General features: G+C 39.6%; 2 protein-coding genes across 2 annotated transcripts in view; one reads left to right on the forward strand and one right to left on the reverse strand.

Annotated features, from left to right (window-relative positions):
• The window catches only part of ANGPT2 (angiopoietin 2), a 688,700-nt gene extending 684,921 nt beyond the window's left edge, over positions 1 to 3,779 (forward strand). Inside the window, exon 9 of the mRNA XM_044061900.1 lies at positions 1,572 to 3,779. Coding sequence (XP_043917835.1) covers positions 1,572 to 1,732 — 161 coding nt within the window. The 3' untranslated portion in view covers positions 1,733 to 3,779. The remainder of the gene's footprint in view (positions 1 to 1,571) is intronic.
• Positions 1 to 13,330, reverse strand: part of MCPH1 (microcephalin 1) — a 2,707,094-nt gene that overhangs the window by 1,090,859 nt on the left and 1,602,905 nt on the right. The gene's annotated exons all lie outside the window — the stretch shown is intronic.

Genomic DNA, 13,330 nt, shown 5'->3' on the forward strand with positions numbered 1-13,330 from the left:
TGTCAAGATGTCCCTTTGTTCGTCTATTCAGTTGCACAAAGTAGGGGAAGACAGCACTGTATTAACTGTCTTCATGTTTTTTTCAATGTATTAAATTGCTGACCTGCATCTTTTAAGTCATTCAAACAGCAAGATGAAATGGAAGGTAACAGTGTATTAGTAATAACATGCAGTTTTCAACAGGACATTACTTACATCTGAATAGAAAGAAGCACAAAGCTTTCCTTATTTGCATTTTAAGTCTCTGATTTTTCTTTATAACAACTTAATTTATGCAAAGCAGTGAAGAATGCTGCTGCTGCTGCTGTGTTTTGAAAGGCAGCATTGTAATAGCTGTAGCTAATCTTTTGTGATAGATATCAAATTGTCACATTGCCTTTTTTAGTTGTACAAAGTTATGCTAGTTCTGCATTAAAGTACACATTTTTATCACACCTAAACTTTGCATTTTTGTACCTTCTCTTTTCATTTAATTTCATTTCAGTGTTTATATTACAATGTCCTAATATCTTTTTAATTCATTATGTCATTTCTTAATTATACAAGATAAAAAATTCCAATTCTGTCTGACTTTACGTTTTTTATTTTTCAAATCAATCGAAATATTAAGTAATCAATCTTCTTCTTCGTTCGGCTTTTCCCGGTTAGGGGTTTCCACAGCGGATCACCTGTCTGCTCATGATTGGCAGTGGAGTTTTACGGTATCGAGTTGTCAGCCTGGTGCCCAACATTCCACAGAAGGTACACACATGAACGCACTCATGCCTAGGGCCAATTTAGAGTGCCCAATCCACCTACAGCATGTCTTTGGGATGTGGGAGGAAACCGGAAACCCATGTGACCACATGGAGGACATGCAGACTCCGTACAGAAGGCATCCCAGCCGAGGATTGAACCGGAAAACCTCTTGCTGTGAGGTAGCAACGCTAACCACTGCACCACCGTGGCTGCCCAATATTAAGTAATCAATGTCAATCAAAATACCTCATAGAAAACATTCAGCCATTAAAGGCTCATACAATATCACAGGTGCCAGTCAAGTCCATATTTGGCACTGAAAAATTTATATTTTTTTAAACATTAGGTTCTCTCTCCTGGTTAGCCCTTTTCAGCTTTGTATGTTCAAGAGTTAGCAATTTAGTTCTGCCATTATCGTCACTATTCTACATGAACAATGATTCTGCACCAGTACAGATAACTGCTCAATACTATGGTGGATCAAGAAGTGATGAGAAATGCAAAGTCTTATTCTAGTCTAGGAGCTACGGAGCTCCACCAGAGAGATACTTCCCACTGCAGGTCTCTTGCAGCATTCCTCATCTCTCTCTGTTTTTCTTTGTCTCAGTATAGAATACTGCAGGGGATGAAATGCCTCAGTGACTTACTGTTTCTACTGTTTACAATACTGTTAATGTGGTGACCCATCTGATTTTTGTTGAATAAGGCATGTGCTTAGTTTCTGCAAGCTTTTTTACTGCATTTGTTACTGCATATTATTTACTATATTATACTGTATAAATGTTTGTATACAAATTTATGATTAACCAAAGTATGCCCCTGTTTCTCTACAGGTTGGTGGTTTGATGCATGTGGCCCATCTAATCTGAATGGAGTGCACTATCCTTTAGGAGAGAACACAAACAAATTTAATGGAATCAAATGGTACTACTGGAAAGGTTCAAGCTACTCCCTAAAAGCTACAACTATGATGATTCGACCTGCAAATTTCTGAATGTCTCATTATTAGTGGACACTGTGTACCCTTAAATCAGTTTGGGTGATTTAACTTTTGTCAGTGTTTATAATTCAAAGCAAGGAGTCTATCTGCCACACATGTGCCACACCTGACAGACAGAACAGCATTTTAAAACAAGTGCTTCAGATTCCTGATAATTTTTTCAGGATGCCACTCTATACAAAATGTTAAAGCAATAAAATCTGAAAGACTTTAAATTACCACATTCTGTAAGTATGGCACATAATCCTGCTCTGTACAATGAGAAGTGCATGTCTTTCTAGCTGTAGATAAAATGTAATTATATTTTTATTTTTGTAATACAAACGTGGTAAGAATTAATTGCAAGTCAGAATATACATATAACTCAAGAGCTTTATAAACAAAATCCTCTTCTACGTGCTCTGCTTCCTTCTTATTCATAACTGGAACTATAAATTATGTGTTAAATACTTTTACATGCCAGATTTTCTTGTACAGCAAATGGAAAATGCCATTTTAAAATCTCACAAAACATTCTTCTGTAGGTGAACAGCATAATGTTGAATGTAGTACACAATGAGCACTATCACTATCATATTTTACATTTTTGGCTTGTTATAGTGCTACTGTTATGTTTTCATACAGAATTAACACACCATACTAGTAATGGAGAAGTGCTGTTTGTGTGATAATGAAAACAACAAGACATGCAACTGTACCAATACAAGGATGCAAGGCCTAAACAATATGGCCTACATGGACTGACAAAATGTCCTGTCACTATACTCAGTATCCTAAGGACTGCTAAAAACTGACCTGCGTATTGCATACAAGGCCACCACCAACCCAGTACCGATGAACTGATTACACATCAGCAGTCAAGTGGCATCAGAAATACCCAGTCTAGGGATCTAGACCTCTTCTGCAACATCAACAGAATGGTATGGAATGGATAAGAATATCTCACAAAGGATACTGCTGCCCTGGAACAGACCTTCATTCCACATAAAGCAAAGTTCATCCCTATCCGTACTCAACTGCAACTTAGATCTATGGATGGGAAACAGAAAATTGACCCCAGGACTGCTTCCTGTACTACTAATGGACAGAGGGAGCTCCTTAAAGCTTTATCCCATGCATGTGTCTCTTCAAATTATTCATGGCACGATTCCAGTTATTCTCACTAGCAGTAATATACAATTATCGACCATGGGATGGTTAAGACCAATCTAACACAAAATGGGATAGGTTAAGTCACACTCCAAGAGGGAAATTGGCCAGTCTTAAAATGGACCAAAAGGGCAGCTAGTACTTACCTGTGACACTATGATAAGAATCATGGCAAACATAAGCAGCATTAGGACCACTTGGCCAAAATCTTGCATCAATTATTCAGTTGAACGATTATAATTCTAAAATCAGTTCAGCCAATGACAAGAGATGAACCCTCCTCTTTCCACCATTTTTCCATTGCTAGATCACAATGTGCAAAGTTGTTTTTATATTTGGGGAAACTGCTAAACAGAAGTTGGCAGCTGCAGAATGCACTGTAAACAATTGCAATTTAAGTTTATTTTCTCCTTTATGTTAAGTATTTGTATTTTTTGCATGCTTGCTGCATTCAAGCCAGTGCTTCCAAGATGTTGTGTTATCAGGGTGCTTACGTTGATGATGCGATTAGTGAAAAATAAGGCCTGTGGTGATGATGAGGAAGCAAAGCCGTTAACTCCAAGCTGAGTTACCCCATGACTGGAATAGATAATTCTCTTACCCCACAAGGTCATATAGACAATTTCATATTCTCTCTCTCTCTGTCCTCAGCCAGTCCCATCCACGTGTTTTTTTACAGCCAAATTTGTTTTGTTGCAAGAAATAAATGCTTATGTATCTAACGCAAAACTGAATGACATTTTTCAGAAAATGTTTGGGTATTCTAAAGCAGCAAGTTATACTTATTTCATACTAAGTGGAAGTGAATTTTGAACACAGTTGCTGTATATTCACATTTATCTGAATGCTCTGGGGTAATGAAAATGTTCAGGTAAAGACGTTTTTATTCCAACCATGCCAAGTACTCTCTTTATTGCCAAAATTGTTACTTTGCCATTAGTGCAACCACTTTTTGTACTCATTTTCTTCAATGTCACCTCAGCCTTATTACTGGTCTTCTGATGCTCTGTGCATCACTGACACAGCCCACACTACATCTGCATGGAGCCAGCACTGTGATACCAGAAATGCTTATTAAGATAGATCACCAACACTGCAGCTGTAAACACTCATTTCCTTCAGGGCATAATGCCTTGTAGCTACTGTTTTAAATTAGCAGGGGTGGGGGAGATTGCCCCCTGCAAAAGCACTGAGAAAATGTGGTTCAATTTGGTTAGATTTTTCAATGGTTTTATATGTGGTTAGACTAGGTCACATTTTTCAATGTTTTTGCAAAGGGGCAAGCCCCCATGCACCCTACACCCTTTGTTAATTACGTATACCAACTCCAAGATCGCACAACAGTGGGGAAAAGGCATAAACTCTCACCTAGTACAACTTCAATTTTGTTAGTGTTTTTCAGTTTAGATATTCTTCTGTCAATCATTTTACTGTTGTTTAGATTATTTTAGCTATATATACACACACGTGTGGATGCAAGCACTCACTCACACACACACACACACACACACACACACACACACACAGAAACATAACACGCACACACCTTCTGGCAGTCTGCAGGATAACCAATTCAGCTGCAACACACCTCTAGGATGTAGAAGAACACTGAAATATTCCGTAGACACCTACATAGACACAGGGAAAGGTGCAGACTCTGCAGAGGAAGAACTACAACTGAGAACTGAACTACAGAAACAATTATGAAATATCAATAACTAACTAGTGCACCACTCTGCTTCTGCGAATAGTGTATGTTGATGTGGTTGTAGGCAGTTTTTAGTCAGAGAAATCTTGAGCTGCTACTGAAAATATATTTCACATTGTGGGTTTATATTACGGTTCTTGAGTGCATGTGTGGAGGTATCCGCACATATGCAGCTGTATCAAAAGTAATCATTCACTTTGTGAATGTATTGCTTTGCTTTCCAGATAAGGACATCTTTGTGGCTGTGAGAAGAATAAAAGGGCATTCTCAAGCTGTTGAAAATCTTGAAAGCATGGAATTTGCTGACATATGAAGCTTGATGGAAGACTGCTTTTAACAGTGTGATGACTATCTACCCAATAATGCAGTGGAACTGAGTAATCAGTGAGGCGTATGCTTCTGCACCATTCTTACATTCATTGTAAAACTGTGTGTTAATAGCAGTCACGCAACTGACTTCACATTTTAACAGGGGCTCATTTTGTGTTCAATGTTTTTGGCAGTATGAATACATTCTTACCTAAATACTCTCTATTATATCTTTGTGAGAGATCCTTAACATGCTTGATAATTTTCTTAAACTTCTTCCAGAAGGACACCAGCAACTTATGTTTTGTGTGCACAAACTTATGTTGTTTCCCCACCTTATAAACAAAATATACACCCCTCTCCAAATGTTGCCCCTCTACAATTAGGCTTTGTTAACTCAAATTTCATCATAGAGACTATGGAGAAAAAGTACTCAAGTACAGAGAGTATGTCCGGCTACACCACTGCATTGTCCTTGTATATGAAGCTGGACCAAGTGACTAAATATAATGATCTAGGTGCACCTTGATCAAATATTTAAGTGTTAATGAGAAAAAGGAATATATTTTGTAGAGGTTTTGGTAAAGCACATTTTAGGGAGTGTTATCTTACAATGTCTGATAACATAATAAAGATGTTAATCTTTTGAGACTAGTGTGCTGAACTGTGCCAGAGAAATCAGATTATTTAAAACCTGCTACTGCTGGATGCAATCAGATGTCACTGTACTTCAAGAATGAAGACATTCTCTCACACTGCATATCAGCAAGCTATGTCACCATATTAAACATTTCTCTGCTATAGCATGGAACTTGCATACTAGCCCTTTCTAAGAGTACTGCCTTGGTTTGTGTACTTATCAATTCAAGGTAAGCAAACAACCTACACGGCACTTAAATTACAATAGTCCACAGCTTGCTTTATGACACTGAGGGACGGAATCCTGTTAACCTGGTGACCTGGGTTTAATTAGGAAAGCTAGCACCTCAGTAGATGGCGGGGGGAGGGTGTTGACATTTGAAGGCTTATCCAGAGGGTTGGGAGAAAGTTTCAGTACAGGATGATAGCCTTCAGTGGTGAAGCTGAGGGCAATTATATCTGGGCTTAGCAGTACCAGGGCAAACACAGACAGGTGCTTTTAGCTCTATGGTCTTGAGTCTTTTGAACTTCAGCCACAAGGAGGGAGTAAAAAAATCCTTACAGTATTAGTATGATGTTGCTTTGGGTTGCTTCACTCTCCTCTCTGACTACAGGATATTTATTTAATCAGGACTTTGGGGAGTGTCAGGGTAAATCTCAGCACGTGAGATCATGGACAGACATCAATGACAGCTGATAGCTTCACAGGGGTTGAAATATATTTTTTAAAAAAAATGAAAACTGTCCACACATTGTATGGCTCTATTCAGTCATTTCCAGTTGATGTTGATTATCCTTGTACAAGTACAAAAAAATTAAAGTGAAAATCTTTTTTGCCTTGTTTTAAACTCATCAACTATGACCATTACAGATGAGGTTGTCAAGTAGCAGGAATAGAAAGAAAGACTTCAGTCTCTCCAATCACATCATGTTATTGACTGGGGATATGCTCTTTCCAGATGTATGCTCTAGAGGTCAGCAGTACTGGCAGAAACACACAGCAGATTTTTTACATTTGTTAGTTTTGTTCATAGGTTGAAATTTAAAACGCAATGTGGAAGAAACACTCCATTTTGCACTTCTGCACATGATCTTTAAGTTTGCAAAAAACTGAATATAACAAAATTATCTGGAATAAAAAATGTGTATATGGTGGTGGTGGGTTTATTTCTACCTGCTGCTTTAACCCACCTTTAAGATTTACTGTTACATTGAGGATGCCATACAACTTCTCACTCTGAAGTAAGGTTCTTACATCTGGTAGCACAAATAACTCATATTCCCATATAGTAAATAATAAATGTCATTTATCAATTGGTGGAGAACAAGTCAGGTAAAGTAAAATCATGCGGTATGGCTTCAAACATCCTAAGCAAAACAGGGCTATGGGATATGCTGTATCTGAATACATTTAAATAAAAAGTACATGATCAGATGAGCAGAAAGTATCTTATGATTAGATAATTGATATTAATGAATCTTCAACATGGTGAGACAGGATTCATTACTACTTTAACAAGGTTATTTATGTTTGCAATACAGCATCCAATTTATATCATAAAGAAGTAGGTAGCCTTGAAAGCACTGCAGTATTAAGTGTCTTCTATAACCTTGTGCAAAATATTTGTCTAAATAAAGTTAAACATTTTAATGTTAGTGGGGGATTTTCTTGTGGAAGACCATACAATAACAAAATTATTTACCTTTTACTAATATTTATTTTGTGTAATAATTATTTTGGATCAGTAAGATAGATGCTTGTAAATGTAGCCATCACTAGCAGATAAGATCAAAACAGTGACAACTTAACATTTTTTATAGAACACTGGATGATGCTTTAAGAGGGTTGGAATTATCAAATGACTCGTAGTGTCACATGCAGAGTACATCTGATGGGTAACTGCCAGGGTAGACCAAACAGTACTTTTGGAACCTATTAAGAAAAGCAAATGTTGACCTGAAGGAATAACGGTTTCTACTTAGATAGCTTAATAAAAAAACAACTGAGTACTCGGTATTCATTACCTAAGCAATGGTAATTACTCTAGCAAACAAAACAGAAAGTTAGCTATATAATGCATACATATAGCTATCAAGCCAAAATAATACTATCCTTTATATACTCCTGGCTGTTGACATCACCTCCTGTTACTGAAGGGCTGAGAAATTCTATTAAGTAGCACCTCTGAGGTCTGTTGGATGCCACTGAGGCAAATATGGCAGCTGTAGTTCAGTTAATTTAACTGAGAAGTTGAGAATGAAGCAGGCTGATCTACATTATTTGTTATACAGAAAGATTGCTACTATAATGGAGGTTTTTTTTTTTTTATTGTAATAGTAATACATCTTGTGGATCAGCTGAAAGATGGCACCTGGAAATCAGAGACATACTGCACTGATGCAGACAAGCATTGTGTATGCTATGAAAAGCTTGCTGCTATGACTCATCATGATTTTTAGACAAGACAGCAGGTAAACACAGTGGCTTAAAAATGGTAACCATTTGAAATGTTGGGATCCACTTGAGTGAGTCCCAAAACATGGAGACAGAATGTCTGCCAAATGGATTCATATATACCAAGTCCGAAATGGACATGGTGTGTGTATGCATATATATATATATATATATATATATATATATATATATATATATATATATATATTTAAATTTGGGGGGTGCAGGAGGGCTTGCCCCATGCAAAAAAGAAGTTCAAGGGAGAAGACAGATCTTCAAGATTCACTTTTTTCTTGGGTTTTTTGGTCTTTTTTCCCCAGCTTATCAGCACTTGGCAACTCAAGTGCTGAAATTTGAATAGAGAGCTGTACAAAACAAGTTTTTTTTACCTGAGTGATATAGAGGATCATCTAGCATATTACTGGGTGCTAAGTGCTCTTGTGTCTGGTACAGGAGTGGGGAGGAACTTTATACCACGTCAGCTTTACACAACACAACAGTGACAGGTAGCTTCATAAGTGCAGTTGTACTATTATGGCAAGATTTTGTACATGTCCTACTCTTCAGTGCTGCAGTATTCATAACCTAATGTATCTCCTGCTAAGGATAACCCAACATCCAGCAAGTATAATAAAGCCTTTAGTACTTATAGACATTGTATGTCACATGTACATTCCCACACAAGAGAATGCATCTAGGGACAAAGAAAAACATGTGCATTCAGAAAGAGAAAAGGAGAAGAGCCCCTCGGCCAGGAGGGCAAGAAAGAACAGTCTAGAACAGAGGTGGCAGGAGGGAGAGAGTGAATATTGCAACAATGAAGAGACATCTATTGTTATGCAAAGATTTTACACAACTGTACTATCTCATTCCATATCACTGTTGGAGCATTCATAACCTAAGGAAGAGTACAAAAGCTCAAGAGGAAGCACATATCCAGCCCCTTGGGCAACAATGTAGAATGAGCCTTTACTACTGAGGAAGGACATTTACCAAGAAGAGAATAACAAAAAGAAATAGCCTTAGAAATCCAGGAAGAGATGATTTGCTTAGAAGCAATCAAACCCAAAGATCTGGAATGAAAGGAAACAAAAAGCTGGTCCAGATTTGCAAATACTTTAGTTTTATCCAAATAATATCTGAGCTGTCTATGCAAATCCAAGGTGTGAAAACTTTCCCACTGTCACACTGTAGCTAAGGAAAAAAGGAAGGCAGATGAAAAAAACTTGATTAAGGGAGAACTCATTGACCACCTTGGGCATAAAAGAAGGGTTAGTATGAAGAGACTCTGTAGAAAAGTAAGAAAGGAGGAACGGCCATGAGAGCCTCAAGTTCAAACACACTCTTAGCTGAAGTGAGAGCCAAAAGAACAACAGTCTTCCAAGCACAATGCTGCAAGGAAGCTGAAGCAGCAGGGTCAAAAAGAGACTGAGTCAATTTTCAAGTGCAAACGTTTGGTCCCAGGATGGAAGTATACATTTCCAGGGAAGCCTGATATAAAGGACACCCTTAAGAAATTGCTTGACTTCAAATCTAGAGGCCAGAGGAGAAGTCAAGGGCAGACAAGTAGAAACTGCAATCAGGTGAACTTTAACTGAAAAAATATGTTAACCTAGAATGGAGCAGATCACACAAGTAAGACAGAATCAGAGGAACGTCCACATATGGGGGATCCTGATGGTGAGATGGGTACCAGACAGAAAACCTTTTCAGATTTAGACATATATCATTTTCTGGTAGCAGATTTCCTGGCCTCCTGCAAAAAATGAGGCACATCTGCAGAACCAGAAGAGTGTCTGAAAGGGATCAAAACCCTATCATCCACAGTGTTAATTGAAGACTAGACAAGTGAGGCTGGAAAACAGATCCCTTGTCTTGTGTGAAAAGATCCACCCGGTGAGGAAATGTGTGGTGATTGCCCTTGGCCAAGTGAGAAAGAAGGGGGAACCAATGCTGTCTGGGCTAAAACTAAGTCACTAACAAGATTATGGGAGAGTCCTGCCTGAAGTTGTGCAAGACTCGTGGTAACAGAGGAAAGGGAGGGGTGGCATGCATACAGCAACATTCGCTTCCAAGGAAAAGACAGGACATCCACTTTCCAAGCCAGAGAACTTGAGACTCTGGAACAAAACAGAGGAAACTGACTGTTCGGAGTGGAGGCAAAAAGATCTGAGGAATACCTGTCTGATGTGCAATATCCAGGAACACATCTCTATGCAGCATCCATTTGCGAGCTTGTGTGCTGGACCTGCTCAAAGAGCCTGTCACTAGATTGTGCTCTAGGGGAATGCAAACTGCCTGAAGAATCATCTGATATAGGACAGCTAGATTCTAGACCTGAAGAGTTAGTCTGCAAAGAAGATAGAAGCTTGTACCCTCTTGCTTGCTGACATACCACATCAATGTGGTATGGTCTGTGAAAAATTTGAATGGCCCAGGATGAAAGAAGGAATGAAAAGCCTGAAGAAATAGAAGCAGAGCCCTCATATCTCCTTCATATTGATCTGGTCTGACTTCTGATGAAGAGGCCAAAGACCCTGAACCTTAAGAGAAAGACAGGGCTTTGGAGGTAGGTAGAAATACCAACATGGGGATGGTCTGAAGCCTGAAATTGAAGAAAATATGATCCTGAGAAGGAGTTAGAGGTGATTTCTGGAAGTTTATAGTGAACCCCTGACTCTATAATAGGGAAACAGTAAACTTGAGATCCTGAAGCAGAGCATTATGAATGATGAGATTATCCACGTAAGGAATGATATAAACTCCTCCTGTCCTGCATAAGGTAATGACTGGAGTGAGACAATTGGTGAATAACCTTGAGGCAGTAGAGAGGCCAAAGAGCAAAGAAGAGAACTGAAAATGCAAAGAAGAAACAGAGAACTGTAAACATTTCCTGAAAAGGAGACTGACAGAGGTATGAAGGTAGGCATCACTGAGATCCAGAGAGGTCAGAAAGGTCTGGGTTAGAAGGGGAAATAATGTCTGAAGAGACAACATCTGAAAGGCAGGAATTTTGAGAAAGGTGTTTAGCTGGGAAAGATCTAGAACTGGTCTCCAAGTGCCCAAGTTTCTGAGGAACCAAAAACATCCTGGAATAAAAAACCCTCCTTACCTTGCAGACGGCACAGCTTGACTGGTGTCCTAGACCAAAAAAATGGAGCACCTCAAGGACAACAGGAAGTTGTTCCTGAGGTGTCTGACGGATGCCCAAAAAGGGAGGAAGGGATTTCCAAACCATGCAATATCCCTGATGGATAATGGACAGAACCCAAGGGTATGTTGTGATTTTTAACCAATTTGGAAGAGAAAAGGAAAGACAGAGGGATAAAGGAACCTGGCCAAGAATAAGGAGAAGGGGAAACAAACTGTCAAATGGGATCTGGCTTACCCTGAAAAGTAGGTTTCTGGGAGGTAGGGGTTTGAGTAGACTATGTAGGAGGCACATGTGTACAACCCTTTTTCCCCTTAGGTGGAGGGCAAGACTGCAATGAACAAAAGCAGATTTGGAGGGATCATTCCTCTGAAACGTAGTAATAAGAGAAACAAAACTATGTTTCAAATCCTGGAAGGCTTTTACCCTTTTTCCTGGAGAGAGACTGGAAAAGTTCAGCATTAGCAGCAGCACCAAAAAGATTTTTATTACCCAGAGGAGCATCCAACAGTTTGGCCTTAATGTCATCAGGCAAAGCCTGAAGATGAAGCCAAGGGCAATACCTCATAACAGAACCAAAGACAGCAGCCCTGCAAGAGGCATCAGCTGCACTGTAGCTGCATTTGATAAAATGGCAAACAACTTGAGAGGTATGGTCCAACAGGGAAATGGCAGAATCCTTCCCCTAAGTCAGAAAGGTCAGAAACCACTTTGGAAAACTGAGAAAGGAGGGCGAAACATACCTGGTCCTATGACTCTGGTAGTTGATGGCTTGAAAGGATATAGTGGCAGCACTGTAAGCATTTTTGCCCAATCTCTCCATAGCCCTACTACCCTTATCTGAAGTAAGCAACATGGTAGAGAGTAACAGCTTGGAGGGCTTGTCAGAAGAGAAATACACTACAGAAGGGTCAGCAGAAGGGCATTTATAAAGAAATTCACATTCATCAGGCACCTTTTAAATCGACTGGGTTTCTTGGGTGCAGGGGACTGAGAATCAGGGGCCGCAGAAGTAACAGCTGATGGCTTAGGCTACTCCATCTGAAGGAGCATGTAACACCTTTTCTGAATGTCAGAGACCTTGAGAACAATCCCACCTAAACTCTATAATGCGTGCAACGGTATCTCCAAAGGAGAGTTCCAGCAAAGGGGAATCAGGACTAAAAGAATCCTCTTCCTCTGAATCATAGTCCAAGGTAGAAGGACTTTGAGAAGAGTAAGCCAGGGACTCTTCCCCATAATCTAGAGCCTCATCTGAAGAACCTAGTTCCCTTGGTCATTTAAGGGGAGTAGAAGACCAGGGAAGGGCAGACACAGGCACCCCTTGAGGAGGCTTCAAAGCCATTAAAGTATTAAATAATTCATGAGTAAAATCCTTCCCTTGATGTTTTGGATACTTACGTGCAGGGGAAATATGTTTGTTCTGTGTTTTGTTTTCTGCACTGCATTTGCATGAAACACCCTCAGAGGGTGAGACCCCTACCTAAGGGTAGTAGGAATCTCATCCCTAACTAAGAACTGTGGAATCCCCCTCAGTTCCTCAGATATAATCAGCCAAGGTTCCTCCCTCAATGTCATAAGCAAATGTTTTTAAAGCCTCCAAGGGCATGTGAGAAGTCATATCCATGCCAGCCCCTGATGGAGTAGCGACAGAAGAATCTGAGGCAACCACTGGATGATCCTCTAGGCTTTCACTAGCCTTGACAAAGACGTCTGGGGAAGGCTGGACAGCTGCCATATCAGACCTATGTTTTTTGGTCTTTTACTTGGCAGATGGCCGACTCTCAAGACGGGAAGATTTCACAACAACACCTTGAGCCAACAACTTAAGCCTTTGGTTTTCAAGGTAAATAGATAAAGATGAGAGATGATTATGTAGGGCCTTAGGGACAAAAGCCTGGCAGACATAATACTGTACATTGTCATGGAAAGCACCCAAACAGAAAGGACATTGGTTGTGGTTGTCTTTATGGGGAATCTGCCTCCCACACCATTTTCCCTTTCTGGATGAGATGAACCCAACAGCAATAAATAAAAGAGAAAGATAAGAAGGAACCCCAGTGGGGCACTTACCTTAAACAAGGCTTGGTAACTAGCACAGCAGAACGGCATTCAGACTGACATTCGTTATAGCATTCGGCCAGGCAACAAAGAAGTTCTGAGTGTCTGTGATCGTATGAC

Source organism: Protopterus annectens, chromosome 2.part0, assembly GCF_019279795.1.
Source record: "Protopterus annectens isolate FY-2018-M chromosome 2.part0, PAN1.0, whole genome shotgun sequence".
Taxonomy (NCBI): Eukaryota; Metazoa; Chordata; order Ceratodontiformes; family Protopteridae; genus Protopterus; species Protopterus annectens.